Below are 15,934 nucleotides of genomic sequence, written 5' to 3' on the forward strand. Positions count from 1 at the left end.
GCACTAGTACTATTCACTGAACTCATATTGAAAAGAGTGTTTAGTACCTGCTGGTGCAGTTTTTTGCCAACAGGAGCACCAGCCTGTGGCACATGCAGGCGAGTGATCCTCTTCCGTCTAATGCGCATGCGCAGTAGAATGCACAGCCACACTAGAAAAAAAGTCAGCTTTTTACTGCGCATATGTCTGGGTCCCGGGATTGCAGCGAAGACAGAAGGAAGAGGATCGCTCACCTGCATGTACCCCGAGCTGCTGCGATTTTAATCACAGGGCACCCCCCATTGATTTTAATTTTTCTTCTCCTTTAAGCTTATATTAAATTTCAAAATAGTTGCCCTTAAAGCAAAACAGATACAAAAAAAAAAAAAAAAAAAGTCTAACTTTCAATTAATCTAAACCTGCAGTTAATCAAATATCCTTGGTACTTTCAAGCCTTGAATTGTGGGCCATGTTTCCAGCTGTAACTATGAAATTATGTGGACACCAGACTGGATAAGAAAACGGAACAAGAAAGCATTCAAGTAATATAATAACTGGAGGATTCCCTATCATTAGTGGTACAAGAAAAAGGCAAAATCAGCTCAAAATTAGGTATTGGGACTGGCATAATACAAAGTTGTTGCTTGCTGAATGAGCTCATGCATGTCTGTATACTGGTATAACTGTAAAATTCCATAAAAAATACATTTTTGGAAGCTAATAAGATTTAATAATATATCTTTTTAATTTTGATATGCATATGCTGCTGTTGAATACTTAAGAAAAAGGGGATCTATACCCAAACATTAACTGAGCACTTTTGCACTTTTTATTTTTTATTCATTCATTCTTTTTGTATTGATCTCTGGGATATTGACAGTACAGGTATAAGACCCGTTATCCAGAATGCTCGGGACCAAGGGTATTCCGGATAAGGGATCTTTCCGTAATTTGGATCTCCATACCCTAAAAGTCTACTAAAGAATCAATAAAACAATAATTAAACCCAATAGGATTGTTTTGCCTCCAATAAGGATTAATTATATCATAGTTGGGATCAAGTACAAAGCACTGTTTTATTATTACAGAGAAAAAGGAAATCACTTTTAAAATTCTAACTTATTTGATTAAAATGGATTCTATGGGAGATGGGCTTTCCGTAATTCGGAGCTTTCTGGATAATGGGTTTCTGGATAAGGGATCCTATACCTGTATTAGTTTTAGACTGCTAGTATCAGAAGACCTCAACCATCTATCTTTATGCATTTAGTTAATCTGAACAGAGCCTGCTATCAACAGTCTGAAAATACAATTGCAGAAGTGCTCAGGGATGTGTTTGGGGCTTAACTCACCTTTGAGGTAAACAAGCATAACTTTCAATTTTATATTTTACGTAAAACTAAAAACTTACTACATGTTGTTTGAATGCATTCCTAAATAAAGTTATTTGTTGTAGGTGCTTTCATAGACTAACAGAAAGATCACTAAAGTATTCATTAGTATAGCTAACATTAAACTGGCTTCCAAGCAAATAAGGCAGTCTGCAACAGGCTATTACAGTTAGTTCTATGTAAAATCACTTTACTATAATTATGCATTCATAAAGCCGCAACCTATTCTGCAACATTCTACAACACAATGGTATATACATCAAACTTACAGCTCACATACTAATACAAGAGCTAAAGAGACCCTGTTAATTAGAGCTGAAAATGTAATTATATGCAATTTTAAACATTTTTCTCATATGTCTAGACAAAATAATTTCAACACAGGCACATGAAATAAATGCTTGATTCTTACCGTATTTATCTCGAAGTCCAACTGTACATCGAAATACACCTCCAAAAGCAACATCCTCACCAAATATCACTAGAAAAATAAGCAAATATTTTTCAAGCATTTATTCAAATGTCATTCTTATAGATATAGAACAGATATGGGGAAATGTAATAATTGGTAACAGAAAAAATATTAGCAATGCAAAAATGTATGTATTTGCACAAATTTAATATACAGTAGCTTTTGCAAACCCATAAACTGTTTAGCGACCCTTTTGTCAGTGGAAGAAAAACTGCTAATTTTATAGTTTGCACCAGTGGAAAGTGAGAGTAATAAAACTTGTTCATAAAAAAAGTTGCTATGTTTGCTCCAAAAGTTTACCCCCACCTTAAAGCAGGTGTTAAAAGTGTGCAATGTGCAATTAAAATTCAATAATGCAATAACAGTCTGATAAAGCATATTACATTGTAAAATGCACATTTTTAATTTTATTTGTGAAATTTTTTCCTATTACCGGCTTTTATTACATTCCATCATTAAACAGTTATGGTGCATCTAAATTTAACCCTTACCACACCAACAAGGAGTATGTAAGAATAAATAGAGAGGGGGCAGTTACTCTCAACCCTAACCTTTACACGGGGCAAACAAATAACTCTGGGGAGGGGGTAGTTAAATCACTACCCCATTATTAAAACCCCATTTTAATAAATTTCAAAAAAAAAAACTGAGTTGAAAGGATTAAAGAGATTCTGTCATGATTTTTGTGGTGTCATTTTTATTACTAAATTACACTTTGCACATTACAAATACAGTAAATTTTATTCTTAAATAAAAAAAATATATATTTAGCTGTAATGTTTAATGTGTAGCTATTGCAGGCATTGTGCCCCATCCTGAGCTTTCAGAAGGAACCAGTACTACACCATAGAACTGCTTTCAGATAAGCCATTGTTTCTCCTAGTCAGTGTAACTAAGTCATGAAATGGGTGAGCCGACTTGGATTTTCACTACTGAGTGTTGTTATATCTACCATTTGGTGGGAAAAGGGAGCATTTTTTCAGCTATATAAGTGTCAGGGAGCGGTTATCCTGCTACTTTTCCACTGTTCTGCTCATTGGCTGATGGGGGGAAAAGGGAAGGTGGGGTTATATGAATTCAACTTGCAGTGCAGCAGTAAAGAGTGACTAAAGTCATATGCCTGAGGGTACCTGGAAAACTAAGAATATGGCTAACCCCATGTCACATTTCAAAAAATGTATATTAATATAAACATAATATGTTCTTGCTCTTTTGAAAAATGCATATCAATGCAAGAGGAATAATATTAACTGCTGTTTTGTAAAATAAAAAAACAAAACAATACAATGTTTTGCGTGACAGAATCACTTTAAGTCTACAGCTTTAGTTAAGCTTCGGCCATTGTTTCCTAAAACTGTGAATATACATTGGACCAATAAAGTGCTAGAATGCCACATAATAACTATCCAGTGTTTGGGCATAAGTCTGTTATGTCATTTTCATGATGGGGGGGGGTGGCTGGGGACCAAGAAATGAGTTAGAAAAATACCTTTTAATACAATGAAATCTGCTTGTATAATAGAGAGTATGAGGTAAAACTAATCCTAAAACTTGCATTACAACATGACACACAGGCTTAATCTGTTATTAAAAATTTGTTTCACCCACCAAAGGTGTTGACTAACAAAGCCTGCACTCCAAATGGGAGAAACAATAGCACCCTGAACCATATGGGAATGCATGTGAGGATCAGTGGATACACCATTGGGAGTGTGCACTATGTTAGCCTGCAGCCTGCACATCTGTTGAGGGACAATGTTTTAGGTCAGTGCTGTCCAACTGGTGGGCTGCAGACCACATCTGGTCCACGGCCCCCCTCTGTGTGCCCCCCCAACCTGTCTCACTGCTGTGACTGCTCACTTTTGTTTAAGCTTTGAATGGTTTCAGTACTGAGATTAACTGGCCCTCTGCATTGTTCCCACATCAAATACAGGCTGTAAACCCCTGTATTGTTTAAACATATAATCCCCTGTACTTTCCACACCTTTCAGTCCCTGCATTGTTCACACCTCAGGCTCAGACTGTAAGCCCCCACATTGTTCACACCTAAGACAGACTGTAGGAGCACTGCCTGCCCTATGCTGCCTGTGTGTATGGCACACACAGGCAGCATAGGGCAGGCTGAGTATGGCACACACAGGCTGCATAGGGAAAAGAGAGTATAGCACACCATACTCCACCTGCTCTACACTGCCTGTGTGTGCCATGCTCTGCCTGCCCTATGCTGCCTGTGGGAGGTAAACCTGGCAGGGGTTTGTTCTGGGAGTTAATTAGCATTTGGCAATAGTAATTATATGGTCCCTAAGGTGTGTAATTATATGCTGGGGGTTGCTATGCTATCCACAGGGGAAGAGGCAGCATATGGATTTAATGGTATGTCTTAATTAGACATAATATAATTCTCTCATATATGAATAAATGGTGATATCCCTACAGTGAGCACCACTGCACTGTGCTACCACCATTAATGTGGGTATGGCTCTTTTGATAACATGGTTGTGGTTTGAAGTGGGTGCAGTTTGAAAAAGGGGAGTGGTCAAAACTGGCTTCCATTATTGGCCCTCTACCACATAGGCCAGAAATTTTTTTGCCCCAGTACCAGAGATGTTGGACAGCACTGTTTTAGGTGATAGGCACCCTTTTTTTGTCATATATAGATCACATACACACACACACTAATGTCTTCCATACAAAGTTATTAAGAGCCACAACTTCTTGTCTGTTACTGTTGCAAAAATGTTTAAAAGGGCAAGAAAGGGGAAAATTATATGTCAATAACATTGGCCTCAGTAAATTATCTTTCATTTCTTGGACAGCACCCAATACACTGTCGTAAGCAGTGCATTCTTATTATGGTGTGGGTTAATCCCTACTAGGCTAACATTATAGCTCCATACAAAACATCAAAATTGAGGTCAACAGTTGTGCCTGCAGTTAATTTTCCCTGTCAAAGTACCTAGTCAGTAACCTATGCCCAGTTGGAGTATTCTCTATGGGCCCAAAGGTAGTTTACTACTTTCTTTTCCCTGGAGTATACGAGGGAAGAAATAGACTATTTTTCTAGAATTCATCTTAATGTAGGGACAACAGTTAAAAAGGGAGTCAGGGTAATAAATTTTTCTGTTCTATAAACCTTCAGTTCATAGTAAAGAATCAGTGCCACCAATTCATGAAATCCTTTTCTAGTCACAGCATCTAAAATTACAGTTCAGCAACAATACTTTTGGCACACAAAGTACTTGCATATATCTGCTTCTTAGAGACCTAAAATAGACACGTGTACATGTAGGGACACATAAGTGTAAATCTTCTATGGCTTGGCCCATCCCCTACTAAACTATTTTCCTATTATTTCTAAGTCCTAGTCCCTTTCCTTAGTTATCTAGGAGAAATAGCTATTCTCCTATCGGACAAGGAAGATTTGACCATTTCCTTTTAAACTTTAAAGGACATGTAAATCCTACATTTTCCTACCATGTATATAAGTTGGGGCACATCTCCCCCACCCACACAGCATCAATTGTATTGCATATATCCCACTCTGTTTGCCAGCACCATCACATTTTCCTAAAACAAACTACAGATTTCACCAGGCAGCCATTTTCCCTCTGACATTGTCAGTGACTTTTACATCTGCCAACAGCGCATATGCGCTGTAAAGTTCATGCAATCAAGAATGCAGGCTTACACAGGCACAACTTACTTTGATAAAAAGTGCTGCTTGGATTGAGCACTGTAATGGTTAAACTGAGTTCAGGACAGGCGATTAGGACGAAAATAACATGTTTCTCCAGCAGGATGTATAGCTAGAGCAGAGTTCCTGTAGAAACCAGTAGTAACATTTCTTCATTGGCTGCTAGACTAGAGGGTGTGTTTGGTAACCTGAGAAGAACTGAGCATGTTCAGTTAGCCAAGTGCCAAAAGTATATTCCTAAGGGATTGGGCAAAGTGAGTTAGAGGAGATGCAATCCGAAGTGATTTAGGGGTTGCCTTGCTATTGCATGTTTAACAACTGGAGTGGCAGGTGAAGATTTCAAAGAGACTATTCACTGATTAAATTTTTTATGAGGGGTTTACGTGTCTTTAAATATACAGTGAAGTAACTGGGAACCCAGGTCTCTTCCTTTTTGGCCTGTATATCTGACCATGGTGAATGTCTGCTGGGGAACCAGGAACAACAAGGCCCAAGTAAAGATTGTACCCTAAAAAGAGAACCCCCTTAAAAAGGTGCTTAAACAGCTGAAGGATGATCTTTCACAGACACTTTAGGAGTGTAAGTTAGACAGAATTAGCTAGAAAGATCAGCATTGTGCTTCACTGTAGGATTGCTGAAGGTAGCTCACCGTAGGCAATACTAGCCTTAAAGTAATAGGACCACAGTTCAAGCTAGTATTAACTCCCTGAAGATTTCTAAAATTGGAATGGCCTTGCCCTATGGAACTCTTTCCTTTGGACTGACTGGTGCTCCAACTAAACTTACAATCTAGTTTAAACTTGTACGATGCCTTATGTTCAAAAGCTATTCAAGATGGGATCCAAAAGTTCCTCATTTTCAAAGGGTAGATTTAATAAAATATTTTGTGAGGTCTTTCTTCAGGTTGCTGATTCAAATTTTAGGAGATCCAGCTACTAAAGTTGCTATTATAGCAGGTTTAAAGTCACCTCCAATAGCTGAGTAGGTTTTTATTCTGGGCTGCTTTAGTTTTCCTGTCCATCAGGTCGTTATGCCTTGTACCATCCTCCAAATGTAGAGTTGTGCTGTTTATGGTTTGTGCAACAGTAACATCCAGTTTAAGTATTAAATTCCAATGTTTAGGGTTGCTAGGGTCAAAAAGGAACACAATCCAAAAAAGGACAATTTCCTTTTAATAGTCCTTTGAGTTAAATTCTTACTTTTTAATAAATGCAAAACTTGTTTCCTAGTTAAAGATGCAATTAATGTTGGCAAACAATATATAGCATTTTTTTTTATAGAAGCATGTTCTGAAGAATTCCCTTGCTTCATAGTATTTTACTGCCAAAATGCAACCTTCATGAAGGGCTATTATATTGGGGTGTTTTCTTCAGACATAGATTGCTATAATGATTCAAAAGTTTAGCCAAGAAAAAAAAAAATCTCCATCCAAGCAGGAAGGCCCCTGTGGTGTTTTCATTTTTTTGGTGCAGAGTGTGCAAATTTTCTCATCTTCCTGCGAGATATAATTTGTTGTTGCAGCCCATACACCATAGATGCTGAGGCACCATAGATGCTGAAGCCTTTTTAAAGTCTTTAGAGCCCTCATAAGCCTTAACAGATTTAGCAGGCTATTTATGCTTTCCTTTATATTTAGCTTTAACTTTTAGAGTTATTCAAAAACACTAAATGGTTTGTCAATGAGAAATAACAAAATTGAGCTTTTTTGACTAGATTTCAAACCAGTGTGCAGCACTAACACTACCCCCACCTCAAAATAGAACATCATACATACAGGCTTGACAAAATACAGGAAAGTTCTGCAAGAGAACCTGTTTGTCTGTTATTAAAAGAAGCTTGGGTGAAAGGTCATCTTTCAGCAGAAAAATTACACCACACAAGGACAAAAAGGTGAATTTGCTACAGTGGCCCAGTCAAAGCTCTGATCTCAATCTAAGTGAAAATTGGTGGCAATATTTGAAATTTAGCGTGCACAAACATAAGGTGTGCAAAGCTAAAACATACTTACAAAAAATAAATATTGTTATTGCATGATATGGAGAGATGTCTTTACAAAATAATTTACAGGGAATTAAACACTTCTAAAAAAGAGATTATTTCAGTATAGTATGTTTCTACTGACTTTTTAAATAAAATAATGTCATATTAATCACATTAAATAACACACTGCAGAGAAGTGAGAATTGGTCCAGGATCTGAATAAACTTTTGCTGTAAAGCCAATAATAAATCATAAGCTTGTTATGCAGTAACCTCTAGCCCAATGATTGTGCCTTATCAGATGACAGTCAAATATGGTAATGCACAAAAGGAAAGTACCTCACCTGCTGTTGGATCCCTGGACAAAGTATTATCCAAAGCACTGTTTGTAGACTGGAAAAGATTCATCTTTTGCGTAGTTCCTGTAAAGAAACAATGTGTGTTTAATATTTATTTTAAAAATACAGGTATGGGATTCGTTATCTGGAAACCCGTTATCCAGAAAATTCTGAATTACAGAAAGGCCATCTCTCATAGACTCCGTTATAAGCAAATCATTTTTAAAATTGATTTCCCTTTTCTCTATAATAATAATAAAACAGATCCTTGTACTTCATCACAGCTAAAATATAATTAATCCTTATTGGAGGCAAAACAAGCCTATTGGGATTATTCAATATTAAAATAATTTTTAGCAGACTTTAGTTATGGAGATCCAAATTAAGGAAAGATTTCTTAATCTGGAAAACCCAGGTCCCGAGCATTATGGATAACCGGCCCCATACCTGTACTCATTTTAAATATATGAAGTTTTAAGAGGTTTTTTAAGCAGAGATGACATCTTGCATGGAACTATATTTTTCTTTCTTATGTAGAAGCCTCATCCATTAGTTTGTGGAAATATGATATAGCTCACCTAGCGCACAATGGAAGAATAATTCAACTAGATACTGTTCATCATGACCTGGATGAACAAGACTTCTCATAGATAGCCTGTTCATAAATACAATATCTGATGACCAATTCTTCATACAGATAGCATAGCTACAAGAATGTTTAAAGATTGTTTAAGCTAAATAAAAGTACTATACATACTCCTTTATTGTACCAATTATGGGAAAGTGGATCATAATGCATGCAACATATCAATATAGACAACACTAGCCGTATTTTATTTTTTAATGGATGAATTATGTTCTACACTCCTGCTAGATTATGCAGCTTTCTGTATTATTGGCACCTTTATTACCTTCTACTTCTTCTTGCTCTTAGTACTTGTCTTGCATTTGAAAAGGTCTCTTGGTCTCCTTGTGGCCTCTCTTCCCTGACCATTATGGTTGTTTTGCTTTACTGCTTTCGAAAGTCCCACCCCCTAAAAAGCTATGTTCCAATATTTTGAGCAGGTGAGATCTAGGAAGATCAAAACAAGTTTGGATATATGGCTCTGAACTATTAAGTTACATCTGTGCTATTAAATCAGTGGTTCTGGATTCTCGACCCGCACTGGACCCTAACCCACCCGCTCCCAACCCGGCTTCCTCCCTCTATTTATAGACCCGTGCCCGCACCGCCTATTTATAGGCCCAGGCGTGTGCCTATAAATTAGAGAGCTGAAAGAGAAAGCCAGCAGTGTTAGGTTGCGGGCTGGGAGAGTGAGCAGAAGCGTTCAACCCGAACCCACAATTGATGTGCCGAGGTTGGCCCGAACCCGCCCGACCTGCACATCACTATTCTGGATGCATAGTTTTTGCCTTCTTGCCAAGTCATGGCTTAGCAGTCACTCCGGTTATCACTAGTATTCCTGCAAAACAATACATATTTAGGAGACAAATCTTCAGTGGTAATTCACCTGCCCAGAGGATCAGCAGTACGGGAGACCACAACAGGATCATAAACCGTACACACAACAGGCAAATAACCCTTCAATCAGTTTGCAGGATCTAAACACCACCTGCTTTAGTCAGGGCAATTACCACTTGGTACCCCTCTAACATGTTATGCATCATCCAGAGAAGGTACTATTGACTGGATCATATTAGTTATGCTATCTATGAAGGAGCCCTCTAAATGTCCCTCTGGCCCAGGCTTATTGTGTGGCAGAGGCAGGGATACTTCAGTCTGATGTGGTTAAAGCACTATGGCCATCAAAAAAACCCAAGCTGCATTATCCTGACTTTCTCTTCAAAAAACCTCTTAACAGGCCCTGACTAACTGTATGAAACACTGCATTGACTGGTAAAAAAGGAGACATTAAAGAAACTCTTTTTGATTAATTTGTCCTCTGCTAATTGTACACAAATGTTTTTACGGTTATTCTACCATATATGAATTTAACACATCATACAAGATTCTGACAAGTACCAAAACAAATGTAAAACTTAATTAGTGGAGTCAAAGTGACTGAAAAAAATAAAATTGTGTCAGCTGTGAAAATTTGACCAAAAAATGTGGTCAGACATCCCACTAGAATGGGCCAAACTTTTGGTATCTGGCATATTCTTTCCTATTAATTGCATTGGTAGCCCTAATCATGACATCATGTTATATAGGGAAGCTTTGTCAAGTACTACATTGGGCTTTAATTCTGCGGAAATAAATTCTGGGCCAATAAAGTCAAGTGGCTGAAAGCAGCTAGGCAAAGCAGAAAACTGTTGCCCATTTTCAGTCCTTTTATATCTCAATGTCACAGGCAATACAGATAACATATGTGTTTGACACCAGTGAAACAACATTGACAAGAACAATAAATAAAAAGGTAAAACACATTTATTATAACACAGCAAACTTGAATAACCTTGCGTCCAGTATATGTACATAAAGTCATACATGAAATGCCAATGTGACCCGTGCATAACATGGGCTGTGGAGTAAAGTAAAGCATTTGTGTAGTTCAGTGAAAGCAGACACTAAGGAATAAGTTATTGCCTTGCAAAGTCACGGTGCCCTCTACACAGGTCACATGTGAAACCCCCTATGAAAATACTAACAAATGGGTTGGTACATTCCTGGCTCCCTTTCACTGGGCACCTGACAGATATGCAAGCCAACAGAAATCGCTGTCCCTGGCTGGTTTCTCACCATATTGTGCGGGTTCTGAGTCTGGCTGGAAGGTAAAGTGAGCGACCGTTCTGCACGGAGCCCTCACGGCTTTTCCGTTCCATTGCTGCACGTGTTTAGCCACCCGTTCCCCGAACCGAGAAACAATAACACGAAGCGCCGCCATATCTAATAGAGCAGCCCTTACGGTTTCAGAGGGGCGTTAAAACACCGGGATTGTTTCAATTGGTTGCAACCAAGGAAAAGGATTGTGGGCGTGGCTTGTCCCCACCAATTCTGGAACCCGGCTGGTAGGCTTGGCCTCTGAGATAACAGTGACGTAGCGAAACGTTTCTTTTACAGTGTTTGACAGGTGAGCAAATGTTTGACTGCAAAAGAAGTGCAAATCCTGATATGGTGCCCACAGTGCGTGTTCTAGAGACGTGATAACTACGGGGAAAGTTGGGGTATAGACTTACATAGTAACATAGTAAGTTAGGTTGAAAAAAGACCTACGTCCATCACGTTCAACCATAATCCCTATATGTAACCTGCCTAACTACTAGTTGATCCAGAGGAAGGCAAAAAACTCCATCTGAAGCCTCTCTAATTTGCCGCAGAGGGGAAAAAATTCCTTCCTGACTCCAAGATGGCAATCGGACCAGTCCCTGGATCAACTTGTACTAAGAGCTATCTCCCATAACCCTGTATTCCCTCACTTGTACTGAGAGCTATCTCCCATACCCCTGTATTCCCTCACTTGTACTGAGAGCTATCTCCCATAATCCTGTATTCCCTCACTTGTACTGAGAGCTATCTCCCATACCCCTGTATTCCCTCACTTGTACTGAGAGCTATCTCCCATACCCCTGTATTCCCTCACTTGTACTGAGAGCTATCTCCCCTACCCCTGTATTCCCTCACTTGTACTGAGAGCTATCTCCCATAACCCTGTATTCCCTCACTTGTACTGAGAGCTATCTCCCATAACCCTGTATTCCCTCACTTGTACTGAGAGCTATCTCCCCTACCCCTGTATTCCCTCACTTGCTAAGAATCCATCCAGCCCCTTCTTAAAGCTATATAATGTATCAGCCAGCACGACTGATTCGGGGAGGGAATTCCACAACTTCACAGCTCTCACTGTAAAAAATCCTTTCCGAATATTTAAATGGAACCTCCCTTCTTCTAAACGGAGTGGGTGCCCTCGTGTCCGTTGGAAGGACCTACTGGTAAATAAAACATTGGAGAGGTTATTATATGATCCCTTTATATATTTATACATAGTTATCATGTCACCTCTTAAGCGCCTCTTCTCCAGTGTAAACAGACCCAACTTGGCCAGTCTTTCTTCATTACTGAGACTTTCCATACCCTTTACCTGCTTAGTTCCCCTTCTCTGGACCCTCTCTAACTCAATCATGTCCCGTTTGAGCACTGGAGACCAAAACTGAACAGCATATTCTAGATGGGGCCTTACCAGTGCTCTGTAAAGGGGAAGAATAACCCCCTCCTCCCGTGAATCTATAGCCCTTTTAATACAGCTCAAAACCTTGTTTGCCCTTGCAGCTGCTGCCTGGCATTGCTTGCTACAGCCAAGTTTATTATCTACAAGGACTCCAAGGTCCTTCTCCATTATGGATTTGCCTAGTGCAGTCCCATTAAGGGTATAAGTGGCTTGCATATTTTTACATCCCAGGTGCATGACCTTACATTTATCCACATTAAATCGCATCTGCCACTTAGCTGCCCAGATTGCCAGTTGGTCAAGATCCTGCTGCAAGGATGCCACATCTTGTATAGAATTGACTAGTCTGCAGAGTTTTGTGTCATCTGCAAGTGTCATCTGCAAACACTGATACATTGCTTATAATACCCTCCCCTAAGTCATTAATGGATAAGTTAAACAAAAGTGGACCCAGTACAGAACCCTGAGGGACCCCACTAAGAACCTTACTCCAAGTAGAGAATGAACCATTAACAAACACCCTCTGTACCCGATCCTGTAGCCAGTTTTCTATCCAAGGGCAGCGACTTCACTAAGGCCAATAGACCTTAGTTTAGAAAGTAGTCGTTTGTGGGGAACGGTATCAAATGCTTCGGCGAAATCCAAATAGATTATATCTACTGCACCCCCACTGTCCAGCTTCTTACTCACCTCATCATAAAAAGCAATTAAACTGGTCTGACATGACCTGTCCTTCATAAAGCCATGCTGATTACTGTTCATAATGCTGTTCTCCTGTACATAATTTTGTATGTGATCCCTTAACAAGCCTTCAAATAACTTGCCCATCACGGATGTCAAACTTACAGGCCTATAATTGCCAGGCTGAGATCTTACTCCCTTTTTATATATACTTCTGTTACTCTAAAACTGCTCTGTGCCTGAAATGCAAGTGGTACTTATGTTCCTTCTTAGATAAGTCGTTCACATTCCAAACATTTTTCTGTCTCTGCAGGTGTTTTCGAAGAGTGCACCAGGAATAATGACTTTTATCCAATAGCTTTGTATTTTGTATGATTTTATTTTTTTTTATACGAGAGTATAAGCCGAGTTTTTCAGCACCAAAAATGTGCTAAAAAAGTAACCCTCGGCTTATACTCGAGTATATGGATTTCAAGATCTAACTTACTGGCATGCATACTTTCATCCATTCGTTGCACGCGCCCCCACGCACGCTCTTCCACAGGGTGGGTATGAATTCCAGGAAGACAAACTTTTTTATTCTTGCAGGGTACATCAGCAGGCGTGCTTGGACAGACGCACGTCCATGGGGGGGGGGAAGGTGTGCACGCATAGCACCTAAGAGATTCTGGCACATAGTGACACCTTCTCTCACGAGACTCTGGCACATACTGACACATACTGACACCTTCTCTCATTGTAAGTAATTGACTTTACAAAGTACTCATCTAATCCAGTTGACTAAAATGACCACTAATACTTTGTCCAAAGCATGGCAAGTACTTGGCAAGCTACACCTTAGCTTTCCCAAGCTTGCTTTTGTCTGCTGCTGTTGCATTTTTCTTTCTTTTTTCTTTTCTTTTTTTATCAGCAGTGTTGTAACTCTTCAAGGCAGGAGGGTGAAAGGGTCCTCCATCCACCTTTCCCTAATCACCTTTCCCTAATCTGCAGCTGCCAACATGTTATATTTAAGAAGAGTTCACAGGGGCTCACACTGAGTGTCCTTTTATTAATTATTTGATTATTGAAACTTAGCAGTAGCGGCTACATTACCCAAAAAATGCGAAGCAAATTAGAGAATCATTGTTTACAAGGAACTGAACTGAGAAAAAGTTTCTGGACCATGAACCAGAAAAGCATATAAAATTCCTTTAGTACATTCTTGGTAGGGTTGCCACCTTTTTTGGAAAAAAATACCGGCCTTTCTTTATTTTTGCCTTTTTTTCCTATTAATAATGTTGGAATAATGCATCATTTTTACCAACCAGGCTGGTAAAATACCAGCCAGGTGGCAACCCTATCTTGTGGATGGCCAAATAGGTCTGACCATTTCAATGTGTTGACTATATGTTGAATAATCCTGAAGTCAATCCCATTATATCCATCTTTGGTAAAATACTCAATGTCAGGGACTAAGGCCTATTTTACTCTTTTGCTGCTTTCCAGCAATTTAGCTGCCTGTGCTGTTCCAGTGCCCTTCATTTATATCAATGTTTAAGATTTATTTTTACATTTTTGCAATGTCCATGGTTTCTGCAGCAACATGCAACAACATGATGGCATGAATAAATATATATATATATATATGAATAAAATATACTACCTAATGATGTTGATAGGTTGCTATAGGCAGCAGTATATGTAGCAAGCTTATCTACATAACCCTGTTAGCGCACTATAAGCTCCACAAGTCTGTATTTGTATGTAATAATAAAATGTAATTTATCAATTGATTTTTATTGTATTTCTTGTTTTATTATTTGCCTTCCTCTTATATATATATATATATATATATATATATATATATATATATATATAGTGAGAGATGCAAGCAGTAAGAACACTGTTGTAATGGTGTATTTTCCACCATTGTTAAAGGTGGCACCAGGTAAAATGCCTGATTATGCAGTAGCTAATGCTTTTAACCATGCAATTGACTTAGGATAGGTGAGTCCTGGAGTAAATGGAGGATGAGAAGCTTAGGTCATCCATTCCATACTCCAGTTTAGTATTTTGATTTGGTCAGCTGTAAGTAGCTGTCTGATTAGACTGCAGGTGCGCAGCAAATAAAAGGGTTAGAGGTGATTGGTGATTAAGGCTAATGCCAGACGAGGTGCTTGCTGAAAATACCGCCCTATGCCTCCTACATGTGCCTGCACCCGAATGAATGGTATACGCTCGGGTGCAGGCACATGTAGGCAAAATTCGTGTGCAGGCACAAGTAGGAGGCGTAGGGCGGAATTTTTGGCAAGCATTTTTCTGCTTGCCGAAAATATCCGTCCTATGCCTCGTCTGACATCAGCCTAAGATTAGGGACTAAGAGAGAGAGGTTCACTCTCAGAGCGGGGCACAGAGCAGGAGGGCTGCCTGCCTGTGGTAGGAACTCCCAGAGGGGCTGGGGGTGCCTTTGTCAAAGGCTGGTGTTGCAGCCAAAACATCAGTTGTCGTGCCTCTTTAATAAAGCATTAAAAATGAACCTTAAGTCCTGTGTGAGCGGTACCTAACCTCTGGACTATATATAAATATATATATATATATATGTTTTTGGTTTTTTTCCCTGAGGAAGGGCACAGTCAGTGCTCGAAACATTGAATTTCTTTGCTTAAATAAACTTATCATTTTTTTGCCAAGTCCTGGTGTGTGCAGCTCACTGTCTTGCTTTATATGTTTTTGCTAGCACCCTGGGCATTTGAACTTTAATAGGGTGTGCTCCGTTTGTTCCTGTATATATATATGTCACTTCCTATTGATTTACTGGTTTTTGGTGATTTAAAGATGTGTGTTACAAGGCATGGATGCCCTGAGAAAGGTCCCAATGGGGACCGAAACGTTACGTCGGCTGTTTATGCTACTTTGAATACATGTTTTGATTTTTCACAAGAAATCCCGGAGTTGCTGGTCTTTTTTATACTATTGGAACCCTTTACCGAGGTATGTTATGTAGTGGTGTGCCATCCTTTGTGTATATATATATATATATATATATAATAGAAAGAGTGCCGCACACTCAGGGACTTGATACAAAAGAAAAAGTATTTTTATTGAAAAAATTGGAATTTATTATTATATATGCATAAAAATCATTCATATTGTAAGTATGTTCAGCATAATTCAAATGAGCCACTAGGTGGCACTACTTTCGTGTCAAGATCCAGTACTAAAAAGAAAATTCACATTTGCATTGAAAGATTATTC

General features: G+C 39.0%; 1 protein-coding gene across 1 annotated transcript in view; it reads right to left on the bottom strand.

Moving 5' to 3' along the window:
• Positions 1–10,799, bottom strand: part of bckdhb (branched chain keto acid dehydrogenase E1, beta polypeptide) — an 82,979-nt gene extending 72,180 nt beyond the window's left edge. The window contains exons 1-3 of the mRNA XM_002936208.5: positions 10,594–10,799; positions 7,860–7,937; positions 1,783–1,851 (exon numbers count right to left, since the gene is read on the bottom strand). Of these exons, the coding sequence (XP_002936254.3) occupies positions 1,783–1,851; positions 7,860–7,937; positions 10,594–10,738 (292 nt within the window). The 5' untranslated portion in view covers positions 10,739–10,799. The remainder of the gene's footprint in view (positions 1–1,782; positions 1,852–7,859; positions 7,938–10,593) is intronic.
• Between the last annotated feature and the right edge of the window lie 5,135 nt (positions 10,800–15,934).

The sequence above is a fragment of the Xenopus tropicalis genome, chromosome 5 (genome assembly GCF_000004195.4).
Source record: "Xenopus tropicalis strain Nigerian chromosome 5, UCB_Xtro_10.0, whole genome shotgun sequence".
In the NCBI taxonomy this organism is placed as follows: Eukaryota; Metazoa; Chordata; class Amphibia; order Anura; family Pipidae; genus Xenopus; species Xenopus tropicalis.